Genomic DNA, 24,243 nt, shown 5'->3' with positions numbered 1-24,243 from the left:
CCTTCTTGCTGAAGGGGCCATGTCCACGGGTCTGGAGAAGCCTGCTCTTGACTTGCCAGACCAAGTTTGCTTAGATCGTTGAGAGGAGGCCCCGAAGGGCTCTGACCCCTTGACAGTGGACCCTGAGGGACGAACTTCTTTTGAGCCGAATCCAGCCACAGAGCACCAATTGATCCTCAGTAGAGCGGGAGAGGACCCCACCAGACTCACCACCCTGCAGAAACCAGGCACCACAGCTACCAGGAGAATCTGCACTGAACGAACAGCGATCAGGAAATGAAAAGATCCAGGAGTCAGCACAAGGGGGTGGGGAGGGGCTCCCACCTCCGAAATCGCTGCCCACAGGGCTCCACTGTAATGGCCATCTCTATTTTCAATGGCAAACCACCGAAAAATGCCCGCCAGACACACAAACATGGCCGTTGTGCATTAAGCACACAGGCTACAAAAAAATGGCAGCCCCACATGGCACCACAAGGCTCCCAGGAGGGATCCCTAGACCTCAGAAAATGGCATAGGCAGGAAGGGGGGGCCCTAGCAGGAGCCCCCACCAGGTACAGCCCCCCCTAAATCCGATCGCCCGTTTGCAGGCGGCGCACCCCTCCACCCCCATCGCCAGCATAGCACCCTGCCTACACCCTACGCAGTGAACCAGGCCACCCCACAACCCCAGCGTCAGTGAAGGGGGAGGGCGGATGGGGGGGCGAGATGGCCAACAGGGACCACCAAACAGATGAGGGGGGTACCTAACGGGAAGAAGGGAAACCCATGGGTCCGACAGTCCCATGGAGGGGCCCACGTCCACCCCAAAACCCTGCAGGGGGAGAGGGGGGGACAGTTGCTTACCATACCAGGAATCAGGCGGGCACCACTCCAGACAGAACCTGCTCTCTATCGAAATGGGGGGGCTGTCAGCCAGGAGGAACGCTCCAACTCGTGCTGAGACCCGGTCGTATGTGACCTATAGCGCGCCCTCGCTGGCCAGACTGGGGTGATCACTGGATCTAGATTATCCAGCCTGTCCCCAGTCGGCAGTTGATTGTAGATCTCACAGGAAAAAATCTAGGAGAAAAAAATTCTATCTAAAAAGAAAAAATTGCCAGGATCAGAGAATCCAGCAAAGAACTAGGTCCTTACTTCTGACTAGGCAGAAAAAACTGAGTACCTATAGCAGAGAGTGGGAGTATACCCCCTGGGACTGCCCATAGGCGCAGACAGACTTTTTTATGCCTAGTGTCCAACTCCTGTAGGGGGCAGTATAACCCAATGGTTAAGAAGATCAGGAGCTGTGTCCGTCAAAGAACGAAAGAGAAAACTGAATTTATTTAAAGCAAAACTAAACCTATCCCTTACAGCTTGTAAAGGGGGCCCGTTAAAGCCTCAATTTAGATCTGCAGTTTCCACACTACTTCACATGTCATCAGCTATTACACCAACCATTTCAGGGCTTGAAAGTTTAGTTGAGAGCTGAGGTAACATACCGGCAACTGTGACATTAATCAGCAGAGGCATGCCTTTAATGTAACTGCTTTGAGAAACCATTAAATCAGTGTGTTTAGTTCTGATTTGATGTATAATTAATATAGTAACATGTTTGGATTGGCAAATCTGTTCTAAGGTTCTGTAACACAGCCCATATAGATGAATCAGTATTTCTTTTTTTTTTTTTTTTTTTTGTTCAACCAGTATGTTGAATGAGATAAAAACGAACCCAATTCCCCTATCCACACATTTAAAGAGAATGGGGGAAACCCTCCCACTGTGTCATCATATTCTTGCAGCAGGGAGATTTCTCTTCTGCCAGAATACACTGATCAGCATTGCAGCCAATAAAAATCTGACAGTGCAGTTGTACAAAAATCAATCGGTAGATTCACTTCTATACAACTTCAGTGCCCATACATTGAACGAAATTCATCCATTCCCAGCTGAACGGATGAATTTTTATCGATATATGGCCAGCTTAAGGCACATAACCACTGGTCAACAACGACAATCCGGCAGAATAAAAAATTGTCCTGAGCAATATCGACTACCTTTTCACACTACCACTTAACCGCCAACATCTGCAAACTGGAATGGCAGGTTATTGACATGGAATAAGATATAATAGTTATTACAGAAAGTCATTAGTGGACAAATGACAGAAAAAGGAATATGGAGATTTTATAATTTAAAGCTGAACTTTAATTTCTTTACAGGAAGCTAAAGAATATAGTGGTGTCACTGCCCCACACAGATAAATCAGTTCTGCCATCTTCTCCTGTAATCCCTTTCCCTGCCAGTACATGTACATTCCACAAAGACTGATTTGATCCTAACGGCCCATACACACTATAAAAAAATCGGGCAAACATTTTCATCCATTTAATTTTTGTACGATTTTCGTATAGTGTGTGTTCGACAGCTGATTCTGAATTTTCGTACGAAAATTCTCAAAGGGACAAACGCCAAAATTTTTCTCGTACAGAAAAAAAAATGAACGATTTTCATTTAATGTGTACTGTTTTTTGTACAAGAAAAATCAGAAAAGAAAGGCTGCGCATGATCAGAAACAATAAACTTTTGTCGTAAAAAATTTCGTTCATTGGTTCTGATTTGCTGTGAAACAACAATGAAAATCGGACGATCGTTTTCTTATAGTGTGTACCCCACTTAAGTCTGTCCCTCCCTCTTCCAATGTGACAACAAATGTGCAAGAAATGACAGGAGACTGACATCAAGACAAACTCAGATACTTATACTAGTGGTTTGTAACATGCATTAAATTATTTTGGACGTGGGGGCATAGCTAATGGAGTAGGCAAAAAAGAGGAGAAGGCCAATGAGAGACAGACAATTTAAACCATGTAAACCTCTTCCTTTAAATATCCTTACCCTGCAATACTCATCGATGGGTTTTAGTCTTTTCACAGCCACATCACGTATATGACTCCTTTTAAACAAAATTTTGCCTAGAAATAAAGAAAGACATATTATGCCCACGTGTTTAGGAATGCTACACCATCACACAAGATCACTGGTAAAGCACAGCCAACCAGTATACTACATGAAAACAGTTTAAAAAAGAAATAATAATAAAAATAAATAAATATTAAAAAAGGTAATATTTTACTCTCTATTCACATTAATGCATTTTTTCATGTTTTTTGCAGAAATGCATTTCATTTTTTTAACATGGGTTCCTATGTAACATGTTCACATCATCAATGCATTTTTGTGCCTCTGCATTTTTGGAAAGGGTCGGGGACTTTTTCCCTGCAAAATGCAGCATTTTTCATGTAAAAGACTTCAATGGACATGCATCCAAAATGCAAGTATTGCGTTTTTACTGCGATTTTGTCTGCCTAAAAACATTTTCCCAAAAAACAAAACAAAACAAAAAAACAAAACAAAACGTATATCCCAGTAAAATCGCAGTAAAAACCATGAAAAGCACAGCAAAAAACATTACAGAAACGCTTTAAAAGCAACATGCATAGGTGTGAATCGAGCCTTGGTCTTGTCATCAGGTGCATTTTGTTTTAGGTTTTGCTTCCCCAGGGAAACCATTGCTTTCAGCTTCTATTGTTACATGCATAAACTTTATACAGGAATAAAATGTTTTATATCTGAATGATTCTGAGGCAATGGTATGTCAATGTGACCATATAAAGATGCAGAATGATCCGAGATGATTGCTGAACATAATGTCTTTGGTTAAGAAGGTTGGGAAAAAAACACAGGTGCTAGATTTCTCGTCAGAAAAAAGTTGGCACTACTGAAATTGCTCTATGGATGGTTTATCTGGTATCCACTAATCAACTGATGTGCCTGTTATAAAAAGGATAGGTAAATAACAAACCGTAAAGGTTAGTCCACTCAGTAGTGGTATTTGTGGATTCTAGTGGGATGATTCACCTACCAGCTTCTTATCTCTATAGGGGATACCAAAGGTGCAATCTCTGTCTTAGCCCTATTTTCAACTTGGAATATTTGCACACATTACAGTACATTCTTCATAGTATAAATCAAAATCCATTAAGAAAGGTTAACAGACCTGCCAGATCAATTCATCTCTCATAAAAGAAAGACAAGAGCTTTTATGGAAAATAACTGTCCTATTGGAAATGAGCATCCTGGACTGGAAGAATTAACTGTAAGGCTGTGCAGATTCTGAGTTATGCCGATCAGTAAAATGAGAGGCAACTATTTTCGGTGAGTGTGGTGTCTTGTGGGAAGTGGTGGTCACCAATTGCTCCAAGGTGGAGATTGAGGAATGGATGCTGGGATTGCTGTCTGTAGGCACTTATTTCAGTATATAGAGCACGCTATCTACCATAAACTCACAAGGTGGACTTGTTTCTACTTAATTATTCAGTAAGCAGTGAAGTTCTGCCTGAGAGTGTCAGACTATTGCTCTAAATTAAAGTGATTCTAATGGCATGTTTTTATCTTAATGCATTCTATGCGTTAAGATGAAAAAAAAAACCTTTAGTGTGCAGCAGCCCCCTTAATACTTACCTGAGCCCCATCTCGATCCAGCGATGTCCACAAGTGCCTTGGCCATCCGGGACTCTCCCTCCTGATTGGCTGAGACACAGCAGTGGCACCATTGGCTCCCGCTGTTAATCAAAGTCAGTTAGCCAATCAGGAGAGAGGGGGTGGTGCTGACCCACGGCTCCATGTCCGAGTGGACACAGGGAGCTGCGGCTCGGCTCAGGTGCCCCCCCCCCCCCCCCGTAGCTGCTTGCTGTGGGGGCACTCGACAGGAGGGAGGTGCCAGGAGCACCAAAGAGGGATGCCAGAAGAGGAGGATCTGGGCTGCTCTGTGCAAAACCACTGCAAAGAAAAGGTAAGTATTACATGTTTGTTATTTTTAAAGAGAAAAAAAAAAAACGAGACTTTAGTATCACTTTAAAACGATTGTAAAATCTCCTTTTTTTTCTAAAAAAATAAAATAAACATATTATACTTGACTCCTCTGTGCAGTGGTTTTGCACAGGGCAGCTCCGATCCTCCTCTTCTTGGGTCCCTCTTCGGCTATCCTGGTCCCTCCTTCCTGTTGAGTGCCCCCACAGCAAGCAGCTTACTATGGGGCACCGGAGACAAGCTGCAGCTCCGTGTATCCATTCAGACATTCGTCCCCACCCTCTCTCTCCTGACTGGCTATCTGAGTGTGATTGACAGCAGCAGGAGTCAATTACGCCGCTGCTGTGCCTCAGCCACTCAGCAGAGAGAGTCATGGACAGCTGAGGCACTTGTGGATATCGCTGGAAAGAGAGGGGACTCAGGTAAGTATTAGGGGGCTGAGGGGGGCTGTTGCACACAGGAGGTTTTTTATCTTAATGCATAGAATGCATTAAGATAAAAAAACCTTCTGACTTTACAACCCTTTTAAAGTTCCCAGACCTGCACATCTAAATCCATAAATGCAAAGATTCTGCATCTGGAGTCTCTAGATTTGATACAAAGGGCCTGCCTATTGCACGCTCCCACCAGCGCTTGCTACACAATTACAATTATATAAATTACCCAGAACGAACAGTGAATACTAATTAATATGTAAACAATAGTGGTAGGTGTTTACATATATTAAAAAGCAATCTCTGAAGACGTCACTTCAGATGACGAAACGTAAGTTTGGAACGCACATGGTAGTGTCACACGACGAGGTTGGAACGCACACTGTCACACTGCGCTTTACAGATAACCTCGCTGTTTCCGGCAGACTTGCAGGGAACCACTCGGAGACTACGAGCGGTTAGTCATCTCTATTATTCTGTGCCTGTATCTCTATTTTTTTCTGCATGATTGACATGGGTTCAGAGTAATTAACTCAAGAAGCAGTAGGATCGTTCTGTGGAGATTCCTTTTCCTGGTCAAGGTGACCACACAAGCTTGATTTGATCTTATTGCAGTATAGCAAGTAAGATCAACTGCATCTGGTGAGTTGGCAATTTATTCATTCCTCTGACAGCACGGGGTGCTTTATTTTTCACAACATCTACAGCGAAGGAGTTCTGGCTGACGGTATTTCCATTTTTCACCTTTTCTGAACTATATGGATCACTTTTCTATGGACATTTTGGATTGGCACACACGTATTATTTATGATGCACTTTTTAATGTACAATCACCGGGTTTAAGACAATTATTTATTGGGTATGTATTTAGGAATCAAATTTGATCACGGTTATTGTTAACACTGTAATTGTGTAGCAAGCACTGGTGGGAGCGTGCAATAGGCAGGCTCTCTATATCTTCTAAGAGATTTGAGGCTGTTTGCACCATGAGGATGTAATATGTAACATGGTCCAAAACATGGAGTAAAGCCGGCTACAGCCAGCAGCACCGAACATTGTACTTTGATGGCTGGGAAAGCACCCTGCCATTAGAATGCAATAGCATAGCAGGAGGATTCCCCCATCCACATCAAATGTATTGGGGAATCAATTTTTTTTTTTTCCATTCAACCCTCTGGTTCAACGAAAAAAATTATCAATGGTTGGGCTACCTTACCATTTAAAGTCTAAGTGCCGCCAAAATAAAAAAAATCAGCAAAAGGGACATAACTTATTATCAGTAGGATGTGAACCTTGTGCCAATGTCTCTTCTGTTAAGTGAAATCCTCCTCCGTCCATGTTCCCCCACCCCATAATCTTCTGGTGCGGCAGGGGTCAATAGAACTGTAGGAGCTGTCACAGGTTCTCTTTAAGAAAGCTCAAATATGCCCGCCCTTTCCACCCATCTGCTTCAATCATAGAAACTGGGACTACAGCTTCAATAAATGAAACACAATCTATGAATAGAAGGCAAGCAGATGATCAAAGGTCCACATCCATCCTATACATTCATAGATAACGTTTCATTCATAGAAGTTGTTTGCATTATCAAATAGATATAACAAAAATGGGAAAAGGTTAATTTAACAAAGAAAAAGAGAACAAATAAAAGTTAATTGTTGGGGTTTACAACAAACACTTTAATCTAAAAAGCACATAATCTTCCATAGAAGGCAAAGTTATTTATGACAATTAAACTCTGAAGAATAAAAAAGTGGTCTCAATGAAGGATCTAAACAGTACACAAATCGTTCTATAAGCAGTGGACTGCAAAAAGATTTTTTCAAATGCATATATATAGCATAATAAAAAAACAAACTTGCAGACATATATACATTATTCTACAAAAAGCTGGCAGTGTCTCAACATAACATTCAATAAAACCGATAGTGTCTACTGTCTTGAATGTATTTTTCATTTTAGCAGAGGTATCACTGTCAAACTTGAAAGCCAGTAGATAAATATAACTGAAGATATTGTAATCCATTCTTGTTTGCCACGGAATAGAGAAATAAATTAAAGAAAATGCAAACATTACATTAGGAGGCATCATTTCTACTTGCTGAGCAGTAAACATATGGGTACAAAGATCCCATTTAAAATGACAAATGTATCATGCTGCTTTTATAATCGTGTGCCAAGAGGATGTAGAGAGCTCATGTTAACTTTGTAAATCTGGTCTGACCATGTTAATATCAATATGCTGCACATCAGCATCCAGCGAAACCAGTCTATCACAACACTGCTGTCCATTGTGCGCTTTCAGTAAAAGTATCCATCCAACTGGCAGACACAGAAGTATACTGAGAACCAGGCATCAGCATGAAACCACTCAGAATTCCACCCAGTTCACATGCTGAGAGGATCTCAATCCATTTGAGCCAGGGTCCAATTTTTAATTCCTAAAGTTATTTTTTTTAGAACAACTTACGTCATCCTGAAGCTGCAGTGTATGTCCCACTAAGAACAAGACTTTCTGTTCTTATAATTCTTACAATTTTACATACAATGACTGATTAAAGCTGAGCTCCCTCTTCCAAATCATCAAAACAGTATATTAAGGATCTAATGATAAAACACTAGTGCAACCCAGCCCCCAAATTAAATGTCAGCATGATGCCAAAATTAGAATCCTAATCCACAGATTCATAAAGCAATCACGCTATGTGGCTAATTAATAAGCCAGTTGGAAATTGCAGTGTTCATTTACGTGCCAGGGCTGAGCTTCAGATTTTACTATGCTTTCTTCCCCTGCACTTCAACCAGAACTATGAACAAAAGGATGCAGGTGCCTCGTTTCATTAAAAAGTTTTTGATGGCATAAGAACATTTTTTTTACAAATTATTTTTTTAATTTTGAAAATGCATACACAAATGAAATATGATCATATTGTGCAGGGTTTTAACATACTTGTGACAATTACTTCCAAATGGAGCAGTAAACCAGTATTTTGTCTTACGCTATAGCATACCTTCCAACTTTCTGTTAAGCATACCTCACAATTTTCTGGAATGAGAAACAGGGACACCTTCTAGCACAATGTATTTAGAAAACGGACACAATCCTGCTACACCCTCAGTTATACAGACCAGTAGGAACGTATATTCCAAAAATAATTGGCAATTTTATTTTTATTTATACTGGCTTTTCAAAATAGCAAACCAGATAATTAAGTAATAGGATGACGGTTGTAGTGTAAAATAATACTTTTAGTGGTTAAAAAGTACATTTTCATAGATAGCTGTACATGGGACATAAAAGAGGAATAACTAAGAAGGAAAAGAGGGATGGAAGGATTTGTAAGAACAGTGCTTTCAAATGGACAGCGGGGAGGTATGCCTAGGGTCACAGCACTGCTCCTCTATAGATACAGTACAGCATACCTCCCAACTTTCTTAAATGATAAAGAGGGACACATTTTAGCAGACAGTTTGTAGTCAAAGGACGCATCCCTGCTACAGCCCCAGTTACATGGATCACAAAGATCTAATATGCAGAAAATGATTGGCTAAACCATACAAATACTTTTTTATCTCTATTTTTCCTGTTTTATGTTGTTTTTTCAACATAGCAAATACAGCAATACAGAGGTTGGAAAAAAGGCTTAGTTAAGCATAACACATTTGGTAGTAATATAGAACATTTTGTATAAGGATATACACATCAGACCAAAAAAAAAGGCACAACTGAGGCTACATGTGGGATTTGGTCTCATAAGAGGGACAGTTGGGAGCTATGCTATAGGGTTGTGTGTAGAGAAGTATAAACGATAAAACAATAACAAAGACACTGTAACAAGAGTACTGGTTGGAAAACAGAGAGGAAAGGCCAAAGGTGTTCGATAAAGGAGAAGGGGAATAGAGCAACGCGGTTTTCTTCTTAAAAAGTTTCATGAATATCAAAAATGAAACCTATAATGAACCTAGAACAAACGAAAAGGGGGACGACCGTTAGCCAGTGATTTAGGTCATTCTAGGTTCATGACAGACAGATTTGTGAGAATAGAAGTTTGCAGTGTGAAGGTATACCCTGCAGGGATTACCAACTGCGATTTCCTTTATCTCACCACTGCCTGTTATCTTGCCATACTACCTTTGTGCGATTATATTAGCATGTTCATTCTTGTGGTTTGAGTGTGGACCCGGGTGTGCATCCTTTGGCAACGTTGTCATTTTTTAATGTATATGTAGTGTGGTATATTTTGTTTTGCTATGAGATTCATGTTTCATTTTTGATATTCATTACATTTTTTAAGAAGAAAACATGTTGCTCTATTCCCCTCCTCCTTTATGGAACACCTTTGGCCTTTTCCTCTCTGTTTTCCACACATTGCTTGTCGTGTTCAGGAGTTGAAGGGTTAGATGCCACTTTAATTGGTGAGTCGGTGCTTCTAACTGGGACCGGTATATTTACTAATCCGGTCTCTCCCTGATCCTAGGGTACTCAACCTTTGCTTTTATCCATTGTCAAACAAGAGTACTGTTACCTACTTAATTTGCCTTTAAATATAATTGTTATATTATGACACGAGAGAGGAATGATTTGTGATTTGATATGCTGGATTCCCCTTTCCTAATTTGGATAGGCTGTATTAAATATGTAAACAAAGTATAACTAGGCTCATGGATCACAGTCTAAACAAATACCAAATCCAGTTACTAAAATGTTTTTTAAGGTAATACAAAGTTGACCATCCAGTGCCAGAAACAATATAAAGAACAGGCCCAAAACAGAGGTGACAATGGGCTGTCAAAAGGTGCATATTGTGAAGTTCAGATGGAGAATAAACAGGGATTTGTTCAACTTCTGGAAGAAAGGAAGCAAGACATTTGATAATTCAAAGCTACTGTATGTTTTAAAGCTCTTCAACTGTATTAAACCAATACTAACATTTTTAAATGCTAAAAACTGTGAAAATGTTTGGGGAGTTAAAATTCTTCCAATGTGTAAGGCCCCTTTCACATGGGCAGTGTGGCCGATGGACTCCGTTTTGCTCAGCGCGAATCTATCCGCAAATCCCAGCTGAACAGGCGGGTGACAGCTCCGTCTCTGCTCTGTGTGCAGAGACGGAGCTGTCAGATTCCCACTGTCCTCTATGGGAGATCAGATGAAAACGGACCGCCTGTCTGTTTTTATCCGATCTTATCTGATCCGATCCTCCAGATGGATGGAAAATAGGATTTCCATCCGTCCGGATTTCTCCGCTGACATCCGCTGATTCATAGGGCTGCATGGAGCATCCAATCAGGTCCGCCTAAAAAACGAACAGGCAGACCGGATTAGAAAGCCTGTGTAAAAGGGGCCTTATCTATAACATTTTGTTTATTCTTTAGTTCAATGACCAATATTTGTTTAAAGAATTGTTTTATTTTGCATTTCCAATCAAAATAAATTCTACAAGAAATGCATTTATTGTATGTTGGTACGAAAAGCAGTCAATAGCAACATATCCTACTATCTAATTCCCCCTTTGTGTCCCACTAAAGTTGAACTAATGTAAAATTGCACCCCCACTTTCCTACACACAGCAAGGTGGGCAGCACAGCTAGAAGGGTGGTATTACACTTTAGGAATGCTTTAAAGCTACAGAAAAAGTCAAAGTGATGTATAAATAGCCAATTGCACCTTCTATGAATAGCTTCTCCTTAAAATCTGCAGACTGCCTTGTGTTGAGCAAACAAGTTACAAACAGAATGTATAATTTCCAATAGATTTACCAGCTTCTTAATGTGACAGTAAACCAGGATACTATACAATTTAATGGACTGTTTAGGTCAAACAAAAGGCTGCTGGAAATCAAAAGGAAATTCTAGAAAATCAGATTGTTACATGTTTGGCCAGCTTTGAATCTGATTTTCCAATAGCTGCTGTAGTAATCTGTGGGTCAATGCCCAGGACCACTACAACAGGCTTTACGTTGTAAATATTAGTCTGAAGCGCCCCATGTTTAACACACATTTTCAAAGCTTCAACCTGTGCAGGAACTCTTTATTCTCTAGTATAAAAATGCTGAACACAGATAAAGGTTCAATGGAAAGCATGCCATTCCTCTTGCTATCCCATCTAGGGGCCTAAAACAAAGGGCTTTGGCCATGTATAAGTCAGGAAATGCAGCCTACTTTTAGGTGCATTCCACTAGTAACTGACATCAGTTTGAAACACTTCTGAGATGATTCAGAGTTCATTGAAATTTTCATTTGACATCCTTCTGATACGCATTTGATCTCCTTCTAAGCTGAAATCAACCTGTTTTAGGATGCAATATTAAAATGTGGGTGTATAGTCATGCATATGAAGAATAAAATGCTTGGTATGATACTTTAAAGCATGGCATCAGCAGCTGGCACCCCAGTCTTCTAGCCAACACATGAATGTGGGCAGGCTCTTCATATCATCTACAAATCCTGGACTTGACGACGTCTATGGACCATAGAAGAGAAGTGGGTTTGAGGGAATGGTCATCACTACTGGAAACAGCATAGAGAAAGACTGCGGGACCACGGAGTAACACATGTACATAAATTCCTATCTATTATATCCTCATAGACTAAATGAGTATTATACTGTACATGTACTTGGGGGGAATGAGAGAGGGGCAGGGAGTCTGGAAAAGTAGAATGACAAAGCTGTACTTTCTGTGCTTCTCCTTATGCGCAGTACTCATCAGCTGCAAGGAACTGAATTCTAATGGCTATTTGTTTAAATTCATTCAATTTAAATGTAATTTTCATAACTTAATTCAAGTCCTGCTGTAAACATCTGCTACAGCTGTATGGGATTGTGCTAAAACATCACAGTGACATACTAAAAAAAAAAATGAAAGATGAAAGAAAGAAGAAGTTCCCACTGTTAGAAAAACTCACTATTCAAACATGGACATAAAAGTATAACCACACAGCTCTGCCACTGACATCTACATTTGAGTTCAAGGTGTACCTAGTGGAAAGTACACAAGCAAGCCAAGTCATGAAAAAATAAACCTTCATTTGACCACACAAGAACTTCCCGAAATAAGGAGGAATGATTTCTCCCACATTAAGCTAAATGCAATAATGCAGTATTCTTACAATTACAATGGTGAACATCTGCAGCTATAAATTTCAAAGGTGGAAAACTTCAGGTATCAGCCTTTCAGAGAAGGCTTCAAGCCCCTAATTGAGTTTTGAATCCATGCAACAAATACTCACTGAGGTACTAAGATCTCTCCAAAGTAAATATGATCTAACAAAATAGACACAGATAAGAGTGTATCATATTTAATACTTGCTTGTGTCAGCTGGGTTTCCAACCACGATATGAAAGGGAGAGTGGACTGTGTCCACTAAAAATGGAAGATTTTCTGTTTGTGCTTTGAGGTATTTAATTGGTGAGCTTTCCAAGCGATAATGAGCAAGTATACACTTTTCATTAGGGCAATCGGACACCAGGACTCCAGGGCACCGGCCCTGGACAGAACGGCAATCTGCCTTGTTTACATAGGCAGACTGGCATTCTGCCTATATACCAAACATTTGGCGGGTGGCAAAGGACAGAGTTTGCGATACCCGCTGCTGGTCTCCCGCTGGGTGTGATCACAGCGTGAGCAAGCCCCTGCCGGAGCGCATGCACACCCCCTACTAGGAAAAGCCAGATCATGTATATATACATGATCCAAATGAAATGCAACATTTTCCACAGTCAGTGATGATTTGGGGAGCACCGTCAGGAGTTCTAAAGGCATAAATTACACATTTCATTTCCTGAGTACCTATCACATTTTTGATGGCCCTGAAGCACCAGGACAATCGAATTACCCAGAAAATGACTCCATTTTGGAAAGCAAACACCCCAACACATAATCTATGAGACATGGGCGGCAGATAGGTACTCAGGTACTCTGATGAGCTGCAGATAGGTACTCAGGTACTCTGATGGGCTGCAGACAGGTCAGCTTCAGAAAGGTACTCTGATGGGCTTCAGAGAGGTACTTGGGTACTCTGATTGGCTAGAGACAGGTACTTGGGTAATCTGATGGGCTGGAAATAGGTACTCGGGCACTTTGGGCTGAAGACAGGTACTCGGGTACTCTAGGTAGGCTGCAGATAGGTACTCAGGTACTCTGAAGGGCTGGAGACAGGTACTCGGGTACTCCTATAACAGGTACTCAGGTACGCTGATGGGCTGGTGACAGGTACTTGGGTAGGCTGATATGTACTCGGGTACTCTGATGGGCTGTAGAGAGGTACTTGGGTACTCTGATGGGCTAGAGACAGGTACTCGGGTAATCTGATGGGCTGCAAATAGGTACTCGGGCACTCCAGGCTGGAGACAGGTACTTGGGTACTCTGGGCTGGAGACAGGTACTCGGGTATTCTGGGCTGGAGACAGGTACTCGGGTACTCTGATGGGCTACAGAGAGGTACTCTGGTACGCTGATGGGCTGATGACAGGTACTCAGGTACTCTGATGGGCTGGACTGGTCGCAGGTACTCGACTACTCTGATGGGCTGGTGACAGGTACTAGGATGGGCTAGTGACAGTTATTTTGATGGGCTAGTGACAGGTCCTCTTTATTGGGGGGGGGGGGGGGGGCAATCAGTGTGTTTGATGTGCACAGTAATCGGTAACTAGCTGTAACCGCAATCTCCTCCTCACACAGGATCGTAGTGTGAGGAGGAGAACACGGTAACATCTAGTTATCGTGGTTTTGTTGACATTCTGTAACTGGCTGTGATTGGACACAGCCAGTCAGGTGGTAAAGAGCCAATTTCATTTGGCTCTGGACTGGACTGACACAGTCCATCCCAGATCATTTACCCTGATCTGGGATGGACTGTGTCAGAGTGACACTCTCCATTCCTGATTGCCGCTCTGCGCGCCCCTGGAGGTGCGCACGAGCGGTGTGCACGAGGACAGTGCATGTGGCCGGCTGTGGTGGGACACAGCTGGTCACATGGTAAATAGCCATTTTTTATTGGCTCTTTACACCGATCGTGGATGGGCTGTGTCCCGAGGGACATGCCGCATCCCCGTTTGCCGCGCTGTGCACCCCACATATGACATCCGCCCAGGGGGAGGAAGCATCCCTGCCGACGTCATTATACAATGCACCGGTAGGGAAGTGGTTAATGTCCTGTCAGCACTCAGTCTTTTCACCCAGTAGCAGGCTTCCATAGCATAGAGAGCAAGAGAGAGCATCAGCCAGCATGCATATACAGTATAAAGATCGGTAGTCAGTTGAAACGTATAATGAGGTCTGGCTATCAGGTAAGATGTCAATCTAGTAAAGGAGGCTTTATTCCACCTAAAGGGCTGCAGGACCCAGAACAGATCTTGGTAAGATTTTTAATTTTTCCTACATCACACCATTCACCATCCTGCCAGTCAGTGTCTCACAGTAGTCATTCAATTTTGTGAAAAAGTTCTTGATAAAACTCTCATTCCTATGGAATTTGGGAAGTTAGTTTACCTTCCTTTACTATGAGAAAACAAATGCTGGTAGCAAAGAAAGGTTAAAGTGAAAAAAATATCTCATAATTACAGAAAGAGTTACAACAGAAATCACCACATTTGAATGAGAAGCACAGTTTCCGGCAAGAAACAAATCCCAATGCTGTTCAGTATAAAACATCAATAATAACAGGAGAAAAGCCTATTATAGGGGGCTGATTTATGGTAAAGCTGACCACAAGGAATGAAGCCTTCACCAGACAGAGTCTGTGGACATAAATGCAGATATAGTGGAAACCAGACTAAATGCACCTCTGTGCTCTCAACACCTACTAAAAAAAATAGAGGACATGCCTTCAGGGGATATAACATAACTTTTGCCAAACTTAAGTTTACATGATGACCTAAAAACTCAGAAAGGCAAAGCAAAGATGGACATCAATCCAAGGTGTTTTTGGAATGAAAGTATAAATGTGTAATTATTTTGTGATAAAAATATCCATAGATATGGATACCATGTGGCTGATAAAGCTAAGCTGTGACAGCAATGCAAACAGCTCTTAATATGTTGCTACTGCTGAACAAATGCACACTAAAACATTTAGGAATGCTGACAATACATCAAAGATGCTTTTATTATATAGATTAGCTGGTAGTGGTTTGCAGTAAAGTTGCAAGGCTAGAACTAAAGTTGTGCTTAAAAGTCTGCATATCCTGGCAGAAATCATGACATTTTGGCATTGATATTGAAAATATGACTGATCGTGCCAAAACTGTCTTTTATTTAAAGTGGTTGTAAAACCTCACATATACCCACCCAGTGAAGTGAACAGCCTTAGATGATATGCAGAGATTAAACAAATCCTCCTTCATAGGTTTTACTTGTTTATCTGTAGTCTTCTCTACCCCACACCTCTTCAAAAGGGCAGAAAGGTGTTACAATATGTCTTCCTCCGTCAGAAGCAGAGAGGAGGGGCGGAGAGGCTACAGTAGCAGTGTGTGAGAGCTGACTTGACGAAAGGCACACACACCCTCCTCATAGCAGAAGTAGTGTGTTCTGAATAGACAAGGTCTGTTCTGAGCTCTCCCCCTCCCTTCCGACACAAATTTATCTCATATGTCAGAAAAACTTTTCAGAAGCGACTCATGCTGATAACAGAAGAACGAAGCACCAGAGAGAAACAACACTTACAGCTTTGGAAAGAGATAATTAAACACTACAGATATATGTACTTTGCACAGATTCCATGACTGAGGTTTAAAACCACTTTAAGGATAGCGATTATATTAAGCCATTTATTATCACAGAGTTGTTTGGCTCCTTTTTAAATCCTAATGATGACAGAAATCACCTAAATGGGACTCATCAAAAGTTAAAATCCCCTGGAATATTTGGCCTTAATAAAGGCACACAGGTGACACACACAGGTTAAAATGGCAATTAAAGGTTACTTTCCCACGTCTTTTGCTTTTTAAATTGTAAGTAGTGTCTTTGAATAAATAGTCAACAAGTTTGTTAGCTCTGACATGTATGCACTGAGCAAACTAGATACTGAGTAATGGGGTGCAGAAAAAAATTGTCAAAAGCCCTGCGTAACAAGGTCATGGAACTTTATAAAGATGAAAAGGGATATAAAAAGGTATCCAAAGCCTTGAAAATGCCAGTCAGTATTGTTCAATCAATATATAAAGAAGTGGAAATTTCCGGGATATCTTGATACCGAACCAAGGTCAGGCAGACCAAGAAAGAATGCAGCCACAACTGCTAGAAGAATTGTTCAGGATACAAACAAAACTCCACAGGTAACCTCGGGAGAAATGCAGGCTGCTCTGGAAAAACAGCGTGGTTGTTTCAAGAAACAATATGACAATACTTGAGAAAAAATGAGCTGCATGGTCAAGTTGCCAGAAAGAAGCCTTTACTGCGCCATTGCCACAAATAAGCCGGTTATAATATGCCTAACAACACCTTAACATACCTCACAGCTTCTGGCACACTGTAATCAGGAGTAACGAGACCAAAATAGAGCTTTATGGTACAACCAATTATTATTGTTGCATAAATAAATCACTTTATTTTACTTGCATCTTCTTGTGGTCTGGTTTCCTGGCACCCTAAAAGGAACAAGGGTGAACATCAATCGACTCACACCATGGAATGTACGCTTTCCATGTATGATGGGAAATCTTCCTAGAGGTAGACTACCTAGCCTTCAGCAGTGTTGGAATCACAGACGCAGGCAAACCTCTATCCTTCAGCATCTGGCTTTTAACAGCCAGGCCGTCAAAGCCAGTGACTGTAAAGCAGGATGGAAGATTGGCCCTTGGGACAAGAGATCCTCCCTGGGAGACAGTCTCTAAGGGACATCTGCAACCTGGCGCACCAGGTCGGCGTACCAAGACCAGCGAGGGCAGTCCCGGGCCACTAGAATGACCGAAATTCCCTCAACCTCAATTCCCTGCAAGAGCCACGTCAAAAGCTTCAGAGGAGGAAGGCATAGATCAAACTATACTGGCCCCACAGGGATACCAGAACGTCTGTGGCATCCACCAGAGGATCCCGCGACCCTGCCACAAACCTTGGTACCTTTCTGTTGAGCCGGGACGCCAACAGATCCATATGGGGGGTGCACCACCGGAGACATATCTGATGAAACACGTTTGAATGAAGGGACCACTTCCCTTGGTCCAATGCCTGCCGACTGAGATAGTCCACCCACCAGCTTTCCACTCCTAGAATGTGTACGGCGGAGAGGGCCGGAACAAAGCGAGAATGCTGGCTACTTCCAGGGACACCAATACACTCTTTGTTCCGCCCTGGTGATTGACATAAGCCACCGCCTTGGCATTGTTCGACTAAATCCACACCAGAAGCCCCCGGAATCTATCTGTCCAGCGATCAAGGCACAGCCTAATCGCCCGGAGTTCCAAGACATTTATCGCCAGTCTTGACTCTTTCAGTGTCCAAACACCCTGAGCAGATCTCAGACCTAGGACACCCCTCTACCCGGACAGACTGGCATGGTGACCATTTTCCAATACAAGGGGAGAAAGGATTTTCCCTGCCGAAAAATTGGATAGTGACCAGCCAGACCAGAGACCCCTTGGTTTCCCGGCTCAGCCGGATCTGACTGTCCAGAGACTTTGGACACTTGTCTTATTTGACCAAGCTCTCCCTTTGAAGAGACCTCGTATGGAACTGTGGAAATGGGACCGCTTCAAATGTAGAAACCATCAGGCCCAGAATTCGCATGCAAGTCCAGAGGGAGGACCTTCTACTGGACAGCAGGAGATGAATCGCAGTATGCAACTTCTGAAGTTTGTCCAGAGGAAGGAACACTCTGGCTAGAGCTAAATCCAGTCAGACCCAGATAATCCAATTCTCAGGATGGAATCAGAGCAGACTTCTGGTAGTTCAGAAGCCAACCGAACTCCCTCAGGGTCTGCATAGTGATCTCTACATCGTCCATCAGGGCAAAAGAGGATTCCGCTTGCAAGAGAAGGTTGTCCAGATAGCCCAGTACTGCAATCCCTTGCTGATGTAGCAATGCTAGAATCGGGACCAGCACTTTCGTGAAGACCCAAGGAGCGGAGGAGAGACCAAAGGGTAACACCACAAATTGATAATGCTCCTCTCCTACAGCAAAAGATGTTAGATGACCTACAGGGACCACCATAATCAGGGGGTCTGATGGAAAAGAGGGGAACCCACGGGTCCGACCATCCCAGGCCAGCCCCCATCCAGTGGGACTATGTCGCGGCCTACCTAGCGCAGAGCTGTGGTCTGCATGTGCTCTCTGGCCAGACTGGGGTGACCACTGGATCTAGATTATCCAGCCCATCACCCAGTCCAGGAGTTGATAGTAGATCTTGCAGGGAAAAAACCAAGAGAAAAAAAGGCATTTAAAAGGAAAAAAATGCCTGAGATCCCAGCAAGGAACAAAACACCACAATAAATCTAGTGCTGGCCTAAAAGTATGGGTCATAGAGTCCATTCCCCCCACCTTTTCTGAAGCAGAGAGGTTTGTGTGTTTATGTCGCAGAGAACCCTACTGGATTTATGCCCTTGACGTTTTGTCACTCTGGGGGAATAAATGAGGAATTAGAAATTAATACGCTATTATAGAATATCTTTTTGGGTCTCTTTGAATATTATTTTGCGCTGGATGTGCGTTGTTTTTTTTTTTATTATTTCCCCCCCCCCGCAGAGAGGTTCGTGCGTTTATGTCGCAGAGAAACCTACTGGATTTATGCCCTTGACATTTTGAGGAATTAGAAATGAATACGCTATTACAGAATATCTTTTTGGGTCTCTTTGAATATTATTTCACCCTGGATGTGCATTTTTTTTTTAATTCTCTTATTTTTATTGTGATATTTGTTCCTTTTTTTTTAACTATTTCTGAACAATGTCCTGAGGGTGCAAACTCTTTGAACTGTGTCTTCATACACATTGTTTGTGTATATGTGTGTGTGTGTATGTGTGTGTGTGTGTATATATATATATATATATATATATATATATATATATATATATATATATATGTGTGTGTATATATATTTTTTATATATATATTTCTTTTTTGTATATATTTTTATACATTTTTTAAATATTTTCAACATGGTAATGTAGTAATCACGTGTGCGATAATTGTGCAATGGTTACCAGCTTTCAGGGGTATGCAAATGCTGGTATCAATTTCCTATCCATTTATCTTCTGCCTAAATGCACCTGTCCCATGTAATAACGATTTCAGTTGCCTATATAAATGTCCCTTTACCTCCAGTGGGTGGAGGTCTGACGAAGGAACTGAGCTCCGAAACATGTAACCGCCCACAACCCGCTCTATTGGACACCGGCCGCTGCATCCCCACCCTGCCTTTAGGAAATCTCATGCCGACTCAGCTGAGACACAGACGAAAGGACGCATCTAAAGGAAGCGGATCACAGGATGTCCTCATTGCAACCACTTAGCACAGCGGATAGGAAGACTCCAGACAGATCTTTGCTATGCCCATGTCACATTTACCAAATGTGAGTGCTTTTACACTTTTAACCTAATACATACTCAGAGCCTACTGCACTTAGAGGCGCCTTGTCTTTTTATCACTTTCAGAGCAGCTTCTCCTCTCCAGTGCTCCCGAAGTGCAGTGTCTCACTTAAAGCCTGCTGTATTCCACGGAAGCGCCCATACAACAAACCCTTGTTCTAGGTCCTTACTCCTGACTAGGCAGAAAAAAACTGAAGACCTATAGCAGGGGGATGTATACCACCTAGGACTGCCCATAGGTGTAGCCAAGTTCTTTTTTTTCTGCCTAGTGTCTTACTCCTGTAGGGGGCAATGTAACCCAATGGTTCAGAATCCTGGAGAGCTGTGTCCGTCAATGAACGAAAGAGAAATCTTGTTCAGAAGTGATCATACAAGCTGTAGGGCTAAGCTTTTACGGGTTCTTGCAAGGTACACCTTCATGTTGATGTATAGCTATACTTGCCAAACACAGCAGTTCACTCTGGTTCCTGGGATAGGAAGTAAGGGAAAATCTCTCTAATGGAGTCCTAGATAGCAGTAATTCCCATGGGAGATAAAAATCCTTCCCATTCAATCAAAACATAAAAAAAAGCTGAACATAGGGGGGAGGATGCAACATTATTGCTTGCTACAATGCTCAGGCCTAGTGGCCAACTCCTAGCCCCAAGAACTGTTACATAACCAAAAGTGGGATGTCACCACTCCTTCTGAGTTCCAACACTGGCCATCACCAAATTTTTTGATGGTGGCTGTGACAAAGGAAGCCGGAGGGAGAGTAGTAAAAAGGGGAGTATTAAGTGCTGGGGTGGTCTTTACACAGATACTCTAAATGGTCAAGTACACAAAGAGGTTAATTTACTAAAACTAGACAGTGCAAAATATGGTTCAGCTGTGCATAGAAACAAATCCGCTTCCAAGTTTTTGGCTACCATTTACAGCTGCACCAGACTTTGCACTCTCCAGTTTCAGTAAATCAACCCCAAAGTCTTTTTAACGTACATCAATAGTTAGCCTACAAATAAGGTTGCCAATTAATTGTGTATATACATGTGTGTGGCTAATCTGGATCAAAACCTAAGTTTACAAATTTTCTGATAATGTTGAAATGTTAAATATTAATAAAAAAACAAAACAAAATGCTGAAATGGCAGCAATACAAGCTTAATTCCTTGTTTTTTTTACTTTGCTTATATAAACTGGTAGTTATTAGTTACATTAATAAATCTCAAGTTTTTGTACAAGTTTACTGAAATACACTACTGTTTCCAATTAGCTGGAACAGAAAAAAAGTTTAAAACAATCACTTTTTGCTTTGATCGGCTGACAGCAGAGTTGTTGCAATGAGGACCTTGTGCCAAAGATTTCCAGAGCTCTTCAGTCATATCCTCTCTATCAGATGTCAACAATGATGAAAGCAGGCAATATTCCCTGTCCCACATTATGTAATTCCCTGGATTAGCAAATCTTTTGCGTTCATGATGGGATAAGGAAATAGTTTTTATGATTTACCTACATAAATGGTAAGGTACAGTATTTATTATATAGACACTAGGGCCGCAGGTGGCCCTTGCCACTTACTGTACAGCCCACAGGACTCCATCAAACAGTAATTTCTGGTTTGGTTCTTATTCAAGCTAATTAACCAGTTCTGGACTGGAAGGATTTTCCCCCTTAATGACTATGCCATTTTTTGAGATTAGGCACAGCGTTAATTTAACGGAAAATTGCACGGACGTGCGACAGTGTATCGAAATAATATTGATGTCCTTTTTTTCCCATAAACAGAGCTTTCTTTTGGTGGTATTTAATCACGATTTTTAGTTTGTGCGCTATAAACAAAAAAGAGTGACAATTCTGGAAAAAAAAAAAACAATATTTTTCACATTCTGCTATATAACATTCCCAAAAAAATATATAAAAATCAAATTTTTTCATCCTTTTAGACCAATCTGTATTCTGCTACATAATTTTGGTAAAGAAAAAAATGCAATAGGCATATTTTGATTGTTTTGGCAAAATTTATTGCTTCTACAAACTAGGGGAAAGATTAATGTCATTTTTTTTTTTTACTAGTAATGGCGGCGATCTGCGATTTTTAGCGGGACTGCGACATTGCGGTGGACAGATCACACCCCTAACTGACATTTTTGGGGTGACCAGTGACATTAATACAGTAATCAGTGCTGAAAATATGCACTGTTACTGTAATAATGACACTGACAGGGAAGGGGTTAACCTAGGGGTGATCAAAGGGTTAATTGTGAGCCTAGGGGAGTGTTTTCTAACTGTGGGGGGAGAGACTGGTGAAATTATTATAGAGACCTGTGATCCTATATAGAAAGAGCACAGGCGCTCTGTGATCATTTCAGAGAGAAGAATGGTCAGCTGTGTTTACAACAGCTGACCGTCCTATTCTCTCAGCGGGGAGCGATCGCAGGTGCCCAGCGGCAATCTCAGCTGCCGGTCCCGTGGATCTGCACCCCCCCCCCCCAGCACCACTCCCGGGAACCGACGTACCTCTACGTCGATTCACAAAGCCAAGCCAGCCTGCCACAGTAAAACCGCTGCAGGCGGTCGGCAAGTGGTTAAGGAAAATAAATAATCCTGTAGACTTGATACTATTTTTTTTTTTTTGCGTGCTATGCAAACTACTCTACTATTTTCCACATTTTTTTCTTTGATCTTTTTTAAGGCTTCATGCCTGACAGGAGAAAAGCTGCTACAAAAAAAAAACTCGACATAAGCCAGGTACTGCACATGCGTTCATGTGTTAATGCATTCTATTGGCCAAAATATTAATTTATTCTGGCTATTAGAATGCATTAACACGCAAACTTATCTAAACACATCTAGCATTTTCTGCTCAAACGATCTACTCCTAAATTCGCTGGTGATGGGTTTTCTTTCTGCACAGAGGTGCATTTACAGGCAGAAAAAAAACACACTAAACACCTTTAAAAGTAGCAATTTTTTAACCACTTCAATACAGGTACTTTCACCCCTTCCTGCCCAGGCCAGTTTTCAGCTTTCAGCGATGTCACACTTTGAATGACAATTGTGCAGTCATACAACACTGTCCCAAAAAAAATGTTTACAATTTTTTGGGACAGATAGATCTTTCTTTTGTTGGTCTTTAATCACCACTGGGTTTTTTATTTTTTGCTAAACAAATTAAAAAAGACGGCAAATTTTGAAAAAAAAAAAAAAAGTTTTTGTTTATTTCTGTTGCTCACCCCACACTATTGAGCTGTGTTTTTCTTTACACTACCGTACAATTGTTTTCTTTGTGCCCTGTTCACACCACACATGTATGGAGGTGTTCATGAAAACGCAGCTAAACAGACATTGTGCGAATAAGTCCTTTATGCGGAGAGCTATATGATGCAGCTTTAAAAGCAAATAAACCGTCACTTATTGTGATTTGTTTGGTACTTTATGCAAAAACACAGACTTTGAAACAGCGGAAAGACAGCGTTAATGATGTGGTTGTGGAACGTGCTCAAACAAATTAACCAAGGGTATGGATCTTTGAATTGGTAAGATGTTTTTAAAAACCTAAAGCAACAAAGAAAATTAAGAATGTATAACAGCAGTAAGTAGGTTTCTCTGCTGAAGAGCCCAGGGGGAACAAAAGAAAGATTTCTCTGTATCATATTCTCACTGCATGCCAAAATGAAATACAAATATCACAGGGTGTAGACTATTTATATCCAGCTCTTGCCAAATGACATCAGTGTTATAGGGATTCCCACTGACAAGGGCTGAGTGTTCATTTTGGTGAGAGTGAAGGACATTACAAAATAAATATACTCTGTGCACTGATAACACATCCTGACACAAAAATAGCTTTCTTTTGTGTGCTGGAAAATAACAATTGGTAGGCATACAACATAGGTGACACTTGTCAGGGTGGTGCAAGAGGACAAAGCATTATTCACATCCTTTATTAAAAAAACACTTTCGCCCAATGTTGACTGTGCAGTAATACATCATTCAGTGATTCACTTCCTGTGTTCTATCCGCTGCATAACTGTAAAATGGTCTATACACGGTTAATGCTTAAAAAGCTATCTGATAAATCAACTCATCAGCAATAAACAGCCACATAAGGCATCTATAGAGGCAATCAGGAGTCTTGACCCATCTTAAAATGAACGCTAACTGCAGTTCAACCCATGAGAATTGGTTTAAAGAGGAAGTCAACTTTTAACTATAGGTAAGCCTATGATAAGGCTTACCTCTAGGGACTGTAAATATCTCCTAAATGTGCACCGTTTAGGAGATATTTACTTTACATGCAGCCAGTGACATCCCTGGCGCATGCGCTCTGAAGGAACGACCTTCCAAACCCTTCCAAGAATGGTGTCTTCCACGCATGCATCACCTCAGCAGTGCCACAGGCTTATCGCCTCCATCCATGCCCCACACCGCATTGATGCAGTAATTCATGCAAAAGGAG

The 24,243-nt window shown here is 41.6% G+C and overlaps 1 protein-coding gene across 1 annotated transcript in view; it reads right to left on the bottom strand.

Moving 5' to 3' along the window:
* Positions 1–24,243, bottom strand: part of LOC309563518 (SH3 and PX domain-containing protein 2A-like) — a 202,514-nt gene that overhangs the window by 19,888 nt on the left and 158,383 nt on the right. Inside the window, exon 4 of the mRNA XM_082267970.1 lies at positions 2,878–2,954. Coding sequence (XP_082124096.1) covers positions 2,878–2,954 — 77 coding nt within the window. The remainder of the gene's footprint in view (positions 1–2,877; positions 2,955–24,243) is intronic.

This window comes from Pelophylax lessonae, assembly GCF_965119305.1.
Source record: "Pelophylax lessonae genome assembly, chromosome: 9".
NCBI classification, from domain to species: domain Eukaryota; kingdom Metazoa; phylum Chordata; class Amphibia; order Anura; family Ranidae; genus Pelophylax; species Pelophylax lessonae.
The sequence above is the reverse complement of the archived record's forward strand: the minus strand, read 5'-3'. Positions and strand labels throughout refer to the sequence as shown.